Here is a 15,976-nt window from a genome sequence, read left to right on the forward strand (position 1 = left end):
CAGTTGTCCCTACTTATGCACTCCTGTGTTGTGGCTGAAACATAAAGAACCTGAAGACAAAAAGAAGTGGAAAGGCAAGAAACACACAGGTAAAAGACAAAGCAGGAGGAAACAACTGAAAGGGTCTGACCCTGCAACCCTGGCTTGTTTACACTTGTTCCAAAATATGAGTGCAATTTGGGGATAAAAAATGCAAGATGGAAAACTGTAAGAAGTGCCTCATACTTGTGCCTTAGACTCTCGGTTTACCAAGAAATCTCTCAAATATTGGCTCATCTGCTGAGCTAGTGATGCTACTTGTACTTGTAACTGGGGCTGTTCCCAGGAATAGTTTATGCAGCTCTTCTGCTAATGAACTTTCAGGAGAGATGCCCCCCACACCCGCCCCCCAGGAGGGGCACACAACTACTCACACAATTACTCACTCTCCTTTGACGTGCCCGGTGGCATAGGCTGCCCTCCACATGTGGCCCTGCAGCTGCTTCAGTGCCGTGGTTTTCCTGTCCAGGGACATCTGCCAGTGCACGTTGTCCACAACGGCCTGGATGACGCGCTCCAGCTCCTCCTCCCCGCTGCCGCTCTCCAGAGGGATGGGCACGGCCCCGTCCAGGCTGGAGTCCTCCTGAGCCTGCACAGAGGAATCAGAGCACAGTGTCAGCAATGCCAAGGCTGTGGGTCTGATCCCTGCACGGGCTGTTCAGAGTTGGGCTTGCTGATCCGTGCAGGTTCTCTCCAACTCAGACTGTTCTGTGATTCTGTGCAATCATCCATGATAAAAAGAGGGGGGGGAAGAGGTGGAGCAATTTCCACACCTCTAACGTAGGAAAGTGATCTAACACCTGCATCCATGCACTCCTGTGCAGGACACTGCTTGAACTGCTCTTCACACAAGGGCTACAACATTGTCTGAATGCTTTTCTAAATAGAAAATTGAGGCAAGTTTAGAAATACTTGCTTGGATTGTGCCTTCCAAACCAAACAATTAGCGTTACTGTAGCTGTATTGTAAATACTCTAATGAGAACTATGCTTGATTAAGTATTTAATTACTGTAATTACGGCAAAGAAGCAAATGCATGTGTTGGCTTCAGCCACAAGTTCCAAACTGATGCTGTGTCCCTCTACAGAGGCAGCATCCACTGCCCTGTGTGGAACAAGTGCTCTGCCATCCCTCTGTGCTGCTTCCCAAGACAGGGAACAAAACAAAAGAGGGAACTTCAACAAAAGAAGGGCACAGAGCAGGCAAAAAGCTGGAAAGTCTTGGCTCAACAGCTGCCCTGGGGCTGTGAAGACCAAGGTGAGCTGAGGGAAGCTGCTGCCTGCCAAGCCCAACCCCAGGCTTTGGATAGTGGAGAATCCAACCTTCAAGGCAACTGGCCTCCATAGATGAGGGCCAAGAGACAGGGACAAACGTGGGGTGACCGGGAGAGCCTGAGCGACCTGAAGCCTCAGGCATGCCATGAAAATGCAGAGACACGGAATTACTGTTTTACTTAACCTGTTTCCTCAGAAGCCCGACATCCCGCTGGCACTCCTCCTCCTCCCAGTGAGCACGCAGATACTCCTTCACGTTGTCTTTGATGTAAGGGAACAAGGTCTCCTGGCAGAAAAAGAGGCTGCTCCTGTAAGCTGGCAGAGGTAGGGCTGACTGGCTTTTAAAGGAGCCATTCGCACGTGCTGCCGTGTACAGTTATTCCCCCAAATTTAAGCTTCCCTGCAGTGCTGCAGCTGGTGAGACTTCCTGCCAAGGGTGTCTGCCTGGTCACAGGACTGAGCCAGCCTCAGGCCAGGAGCAGTGCAGGTGGATTTTTTTACCCAAATGTTTATATAGCTGAAACTTGTAAAGCCTGCGATGGAAAGGTGGGTGATAACTTTTCCTGGGCTTGCCAAAAAATGTCTCAAATGCCACAAGTGACCCCACATTCCCACCAGCTGAGGAGTACATGGCTAACAATTTATGTACTCTGAACAGATAAGTTATGCTATTGTATTCTTGATGGGGCACTTGTCCTAGCAAAGGTCATTCTGAAAATACGTCTCAACCACTCCCCAAAGCTAAAGGACCTTTTAAAATGAAAAGCCTGGTTTGGTGACACTGAACTCCAGAGGACAGTCTTGCCAATGAAATTAAATGGGGTTTGGGAAAAGCGCCACATGAAAATTACAAACCTTCACAGAGATCCCAAGGGCAATCAGAAATAATTACAAATTGCTCTCATTAGTGGTGCTCACGAGTAGGAAGCCACAAGCAGCCACCCTGCATCTCCGGGCACAGGAGAAGCCTCAGGTCAAGGAGAAGGGCAGGGAAGTCCTTCCTTTGGGTAGAGAACTGAGCTTTTCTTAATTGGAAAAAAAATAACCCAAACTCACCTCTCCTCAAAAAATGGCCCACAGGTCTGTCATCTTTAGCTTGTTACTGAATTAAGAAAGCAGCACTCCTGAGATTGTGATGTAGTGGCAGAACTGCAGGATTTTCTATTGCTCTAATACTGTGTTTTCCATGTGGTATATTTTAAAAACAATGCAGATTGCTTTAAGAATTACCACAAACTTGCCTAGGGAAATCAAAAGCCTCGTAATGCCCCCAGTTACTCTCATGTCCTTTATTCAACCTGTCTTTTAAATCTGAGGAAATTAAAGAGGAAATGCACTGGGAAATGCAGCTGACCTGCTGGCTTGGTTTAACCTCCTTTACAGCTCACAAGTCAAAAGGACCCAATTGTTTTTCAAAAGCAGTGTTTCATACTCTTGTGCTGGCTAAGAAAAACTCCCAAACTGACTCTGAAAGATCAGTAGATTCAGTGATTTGGGGGATTTTAAAAGGTAAAGGTCTTAGCAAGTGCATAGGTCTGTGAACTAAGAGGGGACACCCGCGTGACAGCTGGAGTAGTGGACAGCCAGTGGGACAGATGGGTTATGGATGCCAAGAGGGATCCCAGTCAATGATGTACTAAGTTTAATAGGCCATGAGTGTGTGTGGAAGAAAGACTCCAAATACTCTCTTTTCTGGTATCTTTCCTTGATCCACCCATCAACTGACTCATTCTATTTCCTTACTTTGCAGATTCAGCAATTCTAACATTAGAGAAAGGATTAAATAAAATCGTTTAATACTGAAGAATAAAGTGTCCACTGAACCATCAGTGGACCTTTCAAAGGCAAATAGAGGTTAACTGAAAGACCAAATGAACTAATTTGTTCCAAGTACTTTCAGGATTTCCATCAAACTGAATTTTATTGAGAATCAAAACTCATTTGGTCTCCCTGCAACTCAAAGACTTTGGGTGGAAACCCAAAGCCTCAGGTGCATGGCATGTTGTTTGCACAACTGCAAAACGGCTTCGAGGTGGACAGAAACAACTCGGTTGCTCTGTTAGATGTTTAGTAAGAAACCTGAGCTGTCCAAACTGCTTGAACTGAAAGGTATGGAGGGCAGGGAGACAGCTGTAATGCCACCTAAGCCCGAAGTTTCTTCAAGAACGCTGGAAGAACATGGACAGGAAAGATGTAGGTCATGCTGTTCATCTGTCAGGCTGTGTTAGCAGAAGCCTCTAGAAAGCCAGGCAGGAGCCTCCAGCTGCCATGTGGGTCACAAAGCACCTTTGTAAGCCACGGCTGCAAAGATCCACCCAAAGCTATAATGTCTCACGGAGAAATCCGGGATAATGAACGGCAGGAGAAGGGATATCCAAGCCGCTCCCTCCTGCCAACCAAAGCCTCCCGGAGAGGAGGGACCCCGGCTGTCACAGTCTGCGGCTCTCCGAGCGCCTGTGACTCGCAGGCTTCCCAGTCCCCTCGGTCCTGCGCCTAAACCAGCATTCCCAGGAGTCTTTAAGCTCTTTCCTAGGCAAGGGAAGGCACTCGTGCATGGCTGCCCCTCCAGTCCCCCGCACGGCCGGACACGCTGCCCCGGCACAGCGCACAGCCTCCCGAAGGGAAGAGGCAGCGCACCGAGGATTATCTCCCCGAGAATTACCGACTACTGCAAACTGGTAATTACCGGCATTAAGGGCAAGAAGCGCCGTACTCCAAAGCGCTCGCACCGGAGGCTCCGCAGAGCCGGGCGCGGTGCTGCAGCTCCAGCCATCAAAGAACAGCGATGCTCCAGGGCTTTTCCGGGATGCGGCTGGAGCACCCCCTACATCCATCCCTGCAACAATCCCTGCCCTGCCCGACCTCCGCGGCAGTGCCCTGCTCCCCAGCCCACCGACCGGCAACACAAGGCGGATTTCCTCGCGAGCATTATTCGGAAAAACGCAGAAAACGGGTCACGGCTTTCGCTCCCGCCGGCACCTCGGCCTGCCTCGAGGCGAGCTGCCAGGGCCGGGGAGGTCACGGCGCGAAGGGCGATGCTACCGGAGCCCCGCGACGCCAGGGCCGGGGGGTCGCCACCGGAGCGGCGACGCCGCCGGAGCCCCCGCGGGGCCGGCGGCCTCCGGCTCTCACCTGCACGAAGGCGATGGGGGTGGTGGTGCCCTCGATGTCCAGCAGGATGGCGCGCACCTCCGCCGGCACCGGCAGCACGCCCATGGCGGCGGCGGCACGTGGGGCGCACCGGGGACGCGCGGCGGCGGCGGCGGGCAGCGCCGCGCCGGCTGCGCCCGCCCACGGAGCGCCCGCCCCGCCCCTCCCCGCCGCCGCCCGGACGGGGTTTCTGGGTTGCGCGTTACGACCCGCCGCCGGGCGGCCCCTCAGCGCCGGCTCCCTGCCGCGGCGGTGCCCGGCTCGGCGCTGCCCGGCTCGGCGCTGCCCGGCGCGGCCCAGCCCGCGCGATGGCGGCCGCAGGGCGGCTGCTGCAGCCCCGCCGCGAGCCGCCGGGGGCGCTGCGGCGCCGGGCGGGAGGGCGACGCTGATTGGCTGCCCGCGCGGCTATATAAAAGCGGCGCAGGCGGTGCCCGGATCTCTTCCGCCGCCATTTTCTGCCGGGCGCAGGTCTCCGCTGTCTCCGCCGCTCGCACGAGCACCCCCGCCGCCCTCGCCCCGCCATGGAGGACTCGACCGAGATGAGCGGCGGCCAGGAGGAGTTCGCTGAGGGCTCCAAGATCAACGCGAGCAAGAACCAGCAGGACGACGGGTAGGGCCGGGAACGTGGTGGGGGGGAGGTGTGGGAGAGTCGCGCGTCCGTCTCCGCGCCCGCCCCGCGGCTCGGTGCGCGGCTCGGTGTCGGCGGGCAGCGCGGCCTTCCCTTGGCGCACCGCGGCCGCGCCCGCCTTTGTGTCCCGGGCGGGTGACCCAGTTTCCGCGGGGCGGGGACACGGGCGGGGGGGCCGAGCGGGGCCGTGACGTCACCGCGGGCGGGGGGGCTCTCCCGGCGCTCCCTCACCCGTTCCCTGCCCCGCAGGAAAATGTTCATCGGGGGCCTCAGCTGGGACACCAGCAAGAAGGACCTGACGGAGTATCTCTCGCGGTTCGGCGAGGTTGTGGACTGCACAATCAAAACAGACCCGGTGACTGGAAGGTCGAGGGGGTTCGGGTTCGTGCTCTTCAAGGATGCTGCCAGCGTGGAGAAGGTGGGTGCCCTTCCCTGCGGACCCGTGGCACGGAGCCAGCTTGCGTGGCTGCAGCGGTCTGAGACTTTGTTCCTTTGTCTGCTCTTTAGGTGTTGGAACTGAAGGAACACAAACTGGATGGCAAGTTAATAGATCCTAAAAGGGCAAAAGCGCTGAAAGGGAAGGAGCCACCCAAAAAAGTGTTTGTTGGTGGGCTGAGTCCAGATACATCTGAAGAACAGATTAAGGAGTACTTTGGTGCATTTGGCGAGGTATAGTATATAAGAACACCTCTAATTCTCAAGTGTAGTCTTGCCTTTCTTAAGAAAGAATTTGTGAGGAGGGAGTTGGCCAAAACTAGAGTTTAATCTATATGCTAATGATTTCATAAAGTTGTAATGGTCTGCTTTATAGCTGCCAGAAGTAGTCAGTGTAGATTCTGCACTGCCAGATGGTTCTGGTAGCATAAAAAGTTGCTCATAGATTTCACTCATTGTTTATATTCATTTTGGTTTCAGATTGAAAACATTGAACTTCCCATGGACACAAAGACAAATGAAAGGAGGGGCTTCTGTTTTATCACATACACAGATGAAGAGCCAGTAAAGAAGTTGCTAGAGAGCAGATACCACCAGATTGGTTCAGGCAAGGTGGGAAAACTCTTATTCTTAGCATGTCAAATCTATCTCTCTAGGCTTCTTTGAAAGCAACTCACAAAATGCTCATGGAATTCTTAGTAAATTAAAGGCTTTCTTTCCTTACAGTGTGAAATCAAAGTAGCACAGCCCAAAGAGGTGTACAGGCAGCAGCAGCAGCAGCAGAAAGGGGGGAAAAGCAATTCTTCTGGTGGACGTGGAGGTGGAAGGGGACGTGGACGGGGTGAGTATTTGCAGTGGTTCTGTTCATCCAAGCACTTACCAAACACTCTGGTGTTTGTAGATACTCTAGGTTGCTCTAGGTGTGCAGATCTCATGTTTAAATCAAATGTGTTAAGTAGCCTGTTAGTAAGTGGTGTGCTGGTGGTTATGGTTGCTTGTTGGAGCTGGGAAATCTCCTCTTGCTCTGCTTGCATTCAGGTGATGAAGGGGCAAGGTGGGTGTAGGGTGCTTTTGTACACCCTTAGTGGACAGTGCAGCCAGCACAGTTATGCTTCCACTTGAAAGGGATACACTTAATTGGCCATGGGACACTTAATTGGCCATGGGTGAGAAATCAGGAGCTGTTTGCTAAGGAGTGGGATGGTCACTCTGCTGTGCCTTCAAATGGATCAGAAGGAATCAGCTGCTATGTTACAGATCAAGCAGACACAACTCGCACCATGCAGCACTGCTTGTCCTGTGGTGTCACTTGGTGCTCAGGCAATTACTGATTATTCTAGTATCCAAGAAGTTAGGTGAAGGGGCACAGGAGAGGAGTGAAGTAAGTTTTGAAACTTAAAGTTGCTATGCTTGGTTTCAGGTCAGGGACAAAACTGGAACCAAGGATTTAATAACTATTATGATCAAGGCTATGGGAATTACAATAGCGCTTACAGCGATCAGAGCTACAGTGGCTATGGAGGCTACGACTACTCTGGGTACAACTATCCCAACTACGGATACGGGCCGGGATACACGGATTACAGTGGTAAGTGGTTTTGCCCTCATTCCCGATAACAAGAGCAACGTTGCTCTCAGTCAGCCCATGGCTCTGCAGATGAGATCCTTGGTGTGCTGCTGTGTGTGCAGTCTCCCTCTGGGGCTGGTGCTAACGCTTGTGGGTTCTGTTTTTCCCCACATGCTACCTCCAGGCCAACAGAGCACGTATGGGAAGGCGTCCCGTGGCGGCGGCAACCACCAAAACAACTACCAGCCCTACTAAGGCAGTACCTAGTGCCTGACAAACAGGTGTGTACAGGAGCGCACGCTCCACTCCGACTACGTCTAATCTAATTTAAAGATCAATAGACAAACGAAGAGTAAAAACTTGCCTAGCATGACTTTTCCTTTAATTAAGCTTTTGTTAACTTAAAAAATACTTTTTTTTTTAAAACCAGCTTTGCCTACGTGTCTATAGATCTTTAACTTTGTAAAAGCGTGACTTTATCTTCTTTAGTACTTCAGAAAAACATAAGAGTTTTTCTGGTTTGCGTTGTGTACCAGGTGGTCTAGAGGAATAATTAAACTTATTAGAAGTATTAACAGGTAAAGTACTGAAATGGGTACAACTTAAGGAAAACAAGAATGTTGTCTTCTAACTCTGACATTATACCTTGTTTGTACCCGCCAGCGGGAACTTCATTGCAGGCCGTGTGTCACCCTGACCACGTCTATCTCTGGGGTCGCACGTTGCAGGCAGAGCGCAAGGCATACACCAGAAAACGCTGTCCTGTGGTATGGTCTCTTCCAACTTCATGTACCAGCGTAAAGATTAAAGTGGAAAACTTCAGACTTTGGCTTCTTTTTTTAATCTTTTTTGGAGATTAAGTGTCTTTAACTTAAATGGTTTTTTACAGGAGTTAAAGTACATAAATGCCTTTACAGCTTAATCATTTGGTCTTCTGTTTAGTGTTGTATTTCAATTGTGGAACCTCATTTTAAATGTGCATTCTTTAAGATTTTAATGCTTGCTTTTTTCTTTTTATAGCTAATAGTGAAATCTGCAAACCAAAACGAACTTTTAAATCTGGATAAACATTAAAGATCATATGCATATGGACTGTCTGAACTAAAGTGACCTGACTTGTGTTGCACATAAGTCGTTTAGTTGTATAAACAAATAATGAGAAAGCCTTTTGGCAGTGTTTCCAATGGAAAAGAAAGCGATCCAGAGCCTGCTTACTTGTCTAAATTGGATGGTTGTTGTTTTGGAGCAGCCTCCTAGGTGGGCTGAATATTTGGGAAAGTAAGTTACTGATGGGTAACTAATCAGACCTCTTGTGCTACCTTAATAAATATGCATATGATCTTTAACAGTGAAGAAAGGAATATATAGAAGACTTAAAGCAGTTCATGAAAATGGACCTTTTAACAATCCTGTAGTAACTGTCACAGATCTGACGTGCATTTTGTCTTCATTTTTTAGGTAGAGATACTGCAACAAAAAGCCATCTTGCAACGCATCGCGAGTGAATGGAGGGTGGTCTTCGTGAGAGGAAATGACTATTTTGTAAAAGACTTTTAGTGTATGACACAACTGTGTCCAACTGTACATAGCGGCCGACTAGTTTTCTTTTATGGTTTTTACTTTCTTTTTGCCATTCATGTTATGACACAATGTGGACTTGTGTTTATACAAACTTTATTTGTATAATTTCATGTTAAAAGATTCTCTAATAAATGCTTACTTAAGTGAGTGTGGAGTCTTGCTGTCACCTTAAGGTGGTGCAACTATAGTTTTACTTGGAGAGAAGGACAGGTACCTCTCTGGAGATCAAGGTTACTGTGAGAACAGGTCCATACACCCCCTTCTTCCTCCTGATCTGTCCTGAGAGCACCAGAGTGCTTGGAATTAGCATCACTGTGGAAGATGGCAGAGTCTGTCCTGCCCTCTGCTGCAGCGAGGAGAGTGGTCTGTGGCACAACTGCTGGCAGTTTTGTACATCTCAGGAGGGATCTAGAGCTATAGCAGCACCTTTTCAGTGCTGATAGCACTGCTTGAGGAGTTGGAGCTTTTCAAGCACTTAAAACTTCCAAGTATTCTAGAACATAGCTTGATTATTTTCCCACACCACTTATATTCCAAGTAGGCGATCAGAAGTTCTTGAACTTTAGGATCAGCAACTATTTTCTGTACAACTTGGTACAAGTTAGGTGCTGTACTGGGCTCTTCTCACCTGGATCAGAAAACAGGTTTCCCATCTAGTGCACACTTGCGAGCACCAACTAAAAGCCTGAGTGCCTGACTGCTGGATAAGGAACACTGCATCAATCCAGCATGTGTCCGGATTAGGAGATGGGTTGGGATGGGTAAAGGAGCGTGTGTGTTTTGTCTGAGGCAAAAGGATTGTGGCAGTCTGCCTGCAGATTTGATGTTTCTAGCATGAATACCTAGTCAAGCATCAAAATAAACCTTGCTTGTTAAAACTCACTGATGTCGCTGAATACAAACTGAAGAATCAGCAAGAAGCCACAGCAGTGTGTGAGTTCATACACTGCATTTGTGAGTGCAGCTTGATCCACAGCAGCTGAGGGACACTTGTGCTACAAGAACATGGTTTCATTACTCCAGTGTTTTTTTAATACACGAAACCCTGCTAAGAGGTTAAAAGTAAAACTTGGGTTTTACTTCAATCTGTGGTCCTCCCACTCAGCACTAGTGAAGCGCAGCTGGAGTACCGTGTTCAGGTCTGGCTCCTCAGCACAGGAAAGGCAAAGGGCTCCTGCACAGGGTCCAGGGAAAGGCCACAAAGACGATGGGGGGCTGGAGCATCTCCTGAGGAGAGGCTGCGGGAGCTGGGTGAGCATCTCCTGAGGAGAGGCTGCGGGAGCTGGGTGAGCATCTCCTGAGGAGAGGCTGCGGGAGCTGGGTGAGCATCTCCTGAGGAGAGCCTGTGGGAGCTGGGCCTGTTTAGTCTGGAGAAGACTGAAGGGGATCTCGCCATGCACAGCAATGTCTCAAAGGCAGGTGCCAAGGGGATGGTGCCAGACGCTTTTCAGTGCTGCCCAGTGACAGGACAAGGAGCAGCGACCACAGACCAAAACACAACAAGTTCCACCTAAACGTGAGGAAGAACTTTGCACTGAGGGTGGCAGAGCACTGGAACAGCTGCCCAGGGAGGTTGAGTCTCCCTCTCTGGAGCGATTCCAAACCCACCCCGACCTGTTCCTGTGGCCCTGCCTTGGGCGGGGGGTTGAACTGTGCTCTCTCCAGAGGCCCGGCCCAGCCCCATCGATTCCGAGTGTCGCTGCGGGCCGCCAGGCTCCGGCGGCTCCCGGGGCCGCGCCGCGCTCCCCCCGCGCTCCCTCACGGCTCCCCGGGGGCGGCGTCACGTGTCCCGCCCGCCGCGCTCCTTCCGGCCGCCATTTTAGGTTGGGTCGGTGGCGGCGCCATTAAAAACAGCGAGCAGGAGGAGGAGGGATCGGCGGCATCGGCGCGCTCGGCCGGGGCCGCCAGCGGGGCCGGGGCCTCGGCGGGGAGGCGGCGGCACCGGGGGTGGCCGGTGCGGGGCGGCGGCGGCGCCATGTCGGATCAGCAGTTCGCTCTGGACTCGGCGGCGGTGGCGGCTGGCGCCGGGGGCAGCGCGGCGGAGCCGGCGGAGCAGCCTGAGGGGCAGGCGGGGGCGGGCAGCACCGATGGGGCAGGCGGCGGCGGCGGCGGGGCCGAGTCGGAGGGAGCCAAGATCGACGCCAGCAAGAACGAGGAGGACGAGGGGTGAGCGGCGGGGGCGGGTGGTGTGTCCCGGGCGGGGCCCGGCGCCCCCGGCCCGGCCCGGCCCCGGCGCTGCCCTGTTTGTTTACTTGGCGCCTCGGCGACGTCACGGGCCGAGCGGCGGGGGCGGTGTCTGGTCCCGCGATGTACAGACGGTGCGATGTGCCTCAAGCTAGAGGCCCCTTGGACTTATTTTTCTCTTTAACGATACCTTTTCTATGAGTTAAAGTGCGGTGCGTGCGTGAAGACAGGACCTCGGTGTAGCCGAACGCTCTGGTTGCAGTCGCAGCATTGCCCTGTGCTGCAAACATTACTGTGTGTTAGCTGAGTGCCAGAGGCGTCAGCTACCGGGACTTCTTCCCAGCCTAAAACATGCCCCTGCTTCTCACGGAACTTGTTTCGAGAGGCTTGTGTGAGGTGCTGTCCGAACTGGAGAAGCAGGAAGCTAAACCTGAACCTCCTCAGGTTATGCATCAGGAAAAGGTTTTTCACCTAGAGGGTGGTTGGGCAATAGAACAGGGAAGTGGTTACAGCACCAAGTCTGACAAGAGTTCAAGAAGCACTTGGAAAATGTTCTCAGGCACATGGTGTGGCTCTTGGGGTGTTCTGTGCAGGGCTGGAACTTGGACGTGATGATTCTGATAGGTCCCTTCCAACTCAGCATGTTCTATTACTCTCTTTTATGGCGACTAAAGACAGCTTTTAATCTTTATAGGATCTCTGCCTGGGGCAGTGTCCCTTTTCTGTTGCCGGTGAAATTTGTGTGTAATAAATCCAGTGACAGGACAGGCTGGTGCGCTCTGCTGTCTCCTGTCGGGCCGTGAAACTCGAGCTGCAGGTCTGTTTTTGGTCAAGGCAGAAAATAAACTGGATAAAGGAGTGCTAACTACTGTGTCCTGCAGATACCTGCTGCAAAACCTTCCTGAGTGTCTTCCTCCTTCAGTAATAACCTGGGATGTTGCTGAGAGAGATGTTAATAATCTGGGATAATGCAGAGCGGGAGAGCAGGACCCCTTTTTTGAGTATTTTGCTGGGATTAGTAGAAATTAAAATGGTTTTGTTACTTTTCAGCTGTTCCTAACAGCTTCAAATGCTTTTGGAGTTGAATGTTTGTTTTACTTACTACCCTTGAATACCCACCAATTAAAGGGTTTTCATGTGCAAACTCAGGTTCTTTTGAGGCAAGAGCGTTTAGAAGTTGTCTCTAAGCCGTGCAGTGATACTGGGCAGTGATTACATGTATCACACACTGACTTGTAGTCTGGTTCAGTCTTTCAGACCTCTCACCTCTTCTTTTGACAACACTTCTGGTAGGAAAGGGAAAAAAGCTGATCTGTGATACCTTGTTTAGCTAAGTCTGAGGTTTGAAAGCTTTCCCAGTGCACTTCTCCTAACTTATTTTGGGAAACTGTATGTGCTGATGTGGCTTGGACCAGCCAGGCTGGGCTAGGAAATGTCTGTATTTTACAGGCTTTTGGCAGTGCTGTGCCACTGCTCCTGAATTGTTGTGCTCACGTTAGTGGTGTGGCCCTGAGCTGAGCTCAGTTTCCCTTGGAGCAGGGTTGATGTGGGGGCAGACTGAAGCAGCTCTGCTTTGCTGCTCTGTGCCTGGGCTCAAAGGTGCAGCTCCTGCGTGGAGAGATAGAAAACCTTCCAAGGCTGCTGGTTTCAAGCTCCCGTTCTTGGTCTGCCTGTGCTTAGGAATACAAAGCAGGGTCTGTGTGTCAGTGTGGTTTGGGTAGCAGGTGTCAGTTCAGCAGTGACTGCTAGGGCATCACCGCCCCCCTTGTGTCCCAAACGCGGTGCTGCATCCTCTGTGTCTTCTGTGTGGCTGCTTGAAAAGCCCTCCACAGAACAGCAGACAAGCTAAGGACCTTAATGATGGGTGAGCAAAGGGCAGAGAGCTCCTTTGATTTACAGCCTGTGCTGGTGTGAGGCTGCTGGTTACCAGGGTGGGCCATGAGGACACTAAGAAGTCACAGCGATAGAAAGGTACTTTCTGTTGGTACTTTGTTGAAGAAAGATCTGGAACTAATTGGAAAAGTGAGTAAAGGGATGGGGAATTGGTGCTTATTCTTTACAGATTTAAAAACATCTGAAGCTCCTGAAGATGTTATAAAAACATCTGAAGCTCCTGAACCCCTCCTCTGTATGGATTTTGTCAGAAACTGAATGCTCTTGTTAATTCTCTGCTAGCACAGCTAAGTCAACAGAGGTAGTTCAAAGGAGCAGCTTTTGATCCGAGAGAGTTTGAGTTGTGGAGGTACAATGCTCTTTTATGTGATTGGCAGGAATATTTGTGCGTGGGAAGTGGAAGGGTTGGAAATATGATACAGTGGTTTTTCAGGTTTTCTGATAGCTGTGTCTGATTGTGAAATAAATTGGAACCGTGAAAATGGGCAGAGCTTTGTAGAAAGTGCTTTTATAGATCATAATGGATCATATTTTTTGGTTAGAGCTGACAGTAAAATCTTCTTCATCAGTATTAGAAGAGATCATCTCAAATCAAATCCTCTTTTGAATGGATTCCTAAGCCCTGTGTTTAATAACCTGGAATGTTTCATTTGTGCATATACTGGTTTGATTTTAAAATTTTAATTTTTTATGCCTTACTAACATGGTGGGATGGTCATGATTTGATTCTAAGCTTCCAGTGTGCTTTTGAAAATACAGGTTATGAATGATGTGCTTTATACATCTGCTCAGCAACACTGGTGCTGTAGAAATATTGGAAAGACATTCTCCTGATGGTAATGGATTATGCCAGATGTTTTTATGAGGAAAAAACTTCTGAGTATCCAATACTTTGCTTTTTCATAGCTGCTTTCTGGGGAAGGGAACTTGACTAAACTTTATTTATTTTAGTTTATTAATTTGGGCATATGTCCAATTAGACTGGTAGATAAATGCTTCTGTTTTAACCACACTTTGTTACAAATCTAATCTGCCTGCATGTGTTTCAGTTGTGTGGAGGCTCCACAGATAACTGGATGGAATTAAATGTGTGATGGGGATGTAAAGAAGTAGCAAAATGTCTTTTTGTCACTACTACTAGTGGTTTCTTGGGACAGCAGAGTAAGCAGCTGCAGGAGAAGACAGACAGTGCAAAATGTTTGTGTATTGGAAGTCTTTATCTGTCCTGGCCAGACTCACTTGAGCAAGTTGTCAAAAAGTGCAGGCCTGTGTGTGTAGTGACATGACTGATAAAATGCTGCCAGTTCCATGCATTAGGTTGTTGAGCTCATAAAGCTTGGCAGTGCAGGATTTTGGGTAGCACACATTTACAGATTGACCAACTTGTCTTAACAGGAAAATGTTCATTGGTGGCCTCAGCTGGGACACAACGAAGAAGGATCTGAAGGACTACTTCTCCAAGTTTGGTGAAGTTGTAGACTGCACTCTGAAGTTGGACCCCATCACTGGGAGATCGAGAGGCTTTGGCTTTGTGCTCTTCAAAGAGTCTGAGAGTGTGGATAAGGTAGGATTAAAGTAATGAAACAAGTTCAGATTCAGGTATCAGAGATAAAGCACTCACTAGGATGACTGTAGGCGTTCTTACATCTTCTGGTAAAGGTGATTCAGGGGTGCAGCTTGTTTAATGTGCTTGTTGAAAATGCTTTCTTTTATGAACCATCTTACTCGTGATGCTGTGTCTAGGACCAGCAGTGATTCCTGAGGTATGGATTTGGGCACTTACAGGTTCTGCAAGCCATTGGACTTGGGCACTTGAAAAATACAGTCTATAAATGTCCGCTGCCTGCTGCTGTGGAAGCAGCATCTGCAAAGATCTTCCAGTCTTTGCGTTGCAGAGCTATACCACGAATCCCTACAACACCGCCAATAGCTTTGATACACTTAAGCTCTATCCAAGCAAAAATTAGTTGTTAACTTTTCTAAAATGCTGTGGATACAGCACACAGAAATGTTTTCACCTTTATCACCTTTGTGATATCTGAAGTACAGATCTTTACTTCATAAGGTTTGAGGATGAGAAGAGTACTTTTTGAGAGATGTTACACTCTTGCTTCTGCTGGTGGTTCCAGTTGTCAGAACTGTCTGTGTCAGTGGATAGTGATCAAAAATCACAGAGCTTTGTGCAGCAAATTATTGGTGTGATCCAAGTATTGAAATTGAAGCACTTTTGGCCTTACTCAAAACATCAGTGAAACATTTAGCTTGAACTGTGTAAAACTGTGTAAAACTGTGTTTTAATTATCCTCAGGTCATGGACCAGAAGGAACACAAGCTGAATGGAAAGGTCATTGATCCAAAAAGAGCTAAAGCCATGAAAACAAAAGAACCTGTTAAAAAGATCTTTGTTGGGGGCTTATCTCCAGACACACCTGAGGAGAAAATACGGGAATACTTTGGAGGTTTTGGTGAGGTATGTAGTGAAACAGACTGCTTTTATTTGTTCTGTCTTCACAAATTTATTAATAAAAAGCATCCCCCACATGCAGACTGAGTGGATGCTAATGTAAGCTTTATGGCCATTGTAGTTCCACGTGTGTTAGTGGTCAGAATGTTGATACTTCAACTCAGAGTTACAGGCCCTGAGCTGATGATGGAAGGGGAAGGGATAAGTCAGAGAGGGAGGCAGTGTTTGGAGCAGGGTGCTTTGGTCAGTTGAATTAGATGCTCTTCAGCCAGCTCATCTCCTATAGCACAGATTGGGACAGTTTTGCCTAAGTTCTGTACAACTGTGTAGTCTCTGCCCAGTTTTTGGTGGTGCAGATGAGCTAAGTGTCACTGAAGTTTTTAAAAGCTGGTCTTGTATGAGCTTGCTACAGCTGCTGCTCCCCTGTTGGTATCAGATGGTGCCAGCTTCAGGTCATAACTCTGTTCAGGCAGTTTGGTTGCTAAATATGTGCCCTGTTCCAAACTTACAGACAGTTCACTCTAGACTAAAGACTTTTAACTACTGTTTGCCTGTGACATAGGTGCAGAGAACTTTGACTCTATTTGTAGTCAGGTCACATTGTCATATTCAAACCTAAATAATTTCAGTTAACACATATGACCTGTTAGAGGGATTTTGCAGTGACATGTATGTCAGGATAAAAGGTAAAATCACTGTCTTCCACCAGGTTGAATCCATAGAGCTCCCCATGGACAACAAAACTAACAAGAGGCGTGGAT

The 15,976-nt window shown here is 49.3% G+C and overlaps 3 protein-coding genes across 10 annotated transcripts in view; 2 read left to right on the forward strand and 1 right to left on the reverse strand.

Moving 5' to 3' along the window:
* The window catches only part of ENOPH1 (enolase-phosphatase 1), an 8,540-nt gene extending 3,936 nt beyond the window's left edge, over positions 1-4,604 (reverse strand). The window contains exons 1-3 of the mRNA XM_064416839.1: positions 4,446-4,604; positions 1,498-1,599; positions 426-628 (exon numbers count right to left, since the gene is read on the reverse strand). Coding sequence (XP_064272909.1) covers positions 426-628; positions 1,498-1,599; positions 4,446-4,529 — 389 coding nt within the window. The 5' untranslated portion in view covers positions 4,530-4,604. The remainder of the gene's footprint in view (positions 1-425; positions 629-1,497; positions 1,600-4,445) is intronic.
* Positions 4,605-4,885: 281 nt separating this feature from the next.
* HNRNPDL (heterogeneous nuclear ribonucleoprotein D like) lies at positions 4,886-8,822 on the forward strand. 5 transcript variants are annotated; one of them, XR_010360834.1, is made up of 9 exons: positions 4,886-5,073; positions 5,341-5,509; positions 5,599-5,760; positions 6,007-6,138; positions 6,253-6,367; positions 6,947-7,114; positions 7,278-7,374; positions 7,757-7,860; positions 8,552-8,822. XR_010360834.1 is itself a non-coding variant. In XM_064416837.1 (8 exons), the coding sequence occupies exons 1-7, from the start codon at positions 4,985-4,987 to the stop codon at positions 7,346-7,348; spliced, it is 906 nt and encodes a 301-aa protein (XP_064272907.1). In that variant the 5' UTR covers positions 4,886-4,984; the 3' UTR covers positions 7,349-7,374; positions 7,757-8,822. The 5 variants fall into 5 exon arrangements, 3 of the variants coding, with proteins under 3 accessions (XP_064272907.1, XP_064272906.1, XP_064272905.1); XR_010360833.1 differs by having other exon boundaries at positions 7,278-7,860; XM_064416837.1 differs by having other exon boundaries at positions 7,757-8,822.
* Positions 8,823-10,486: 1,664 nt separating this feature from the next.
* The window catches only part of HNRNPD (heterogeneous nuclear ribonucleoprotein D), a 9,244-nt gene continuing 3,754 nt past the window's right edge, over positions 10,487-15,976 (forward strand). For 3 of the 4 annotated variants that reach the window (XR_010360832.1, XM_064416831.1, XM_064416833.1), the window contains exons 1-4: positions 10,495-10,840; positions 14,147-14,315; positions 15,060-15,221; positions 15,925-15,976. The exon at positions 15,925-15,976 is cut by the window's right edge and continues 80 nt beyond it. Coding sequence is in view for 3 of the 4 variants with exons in the window: in XM_064416831.1 (XP_064272901.1) it covers positions 10,650-10,840; positions 14,147-14,315; positions 15,060-15,221; positions 15,925-15,976 (574 nt within the window). In the remaining variant the exon portion in view is untranslated. Of the gene's footprint in view, positions 10,841-14,146; positions 14,316-15,059; positions 15,222-15,924 lie in introns of all 4 variants that reach the window. The other variant, XM_064416832.1, reaches the window with a different exon arrangement.

Source organism: Passer domesticus, chromosome 4 (assembly GCF_036417665.1).
Source record: "Passer domesticus isolate bPasDom1 chromosome 4, bPasDom1.hap1, whole genome shotgun sequence".
In the NCBI taxonomy this organism is placed as follows: Eukaryota; Metazoa; Chordata; class Aves; order Passeriformes; family Passeridae; genus Passer; species Passer domesticus.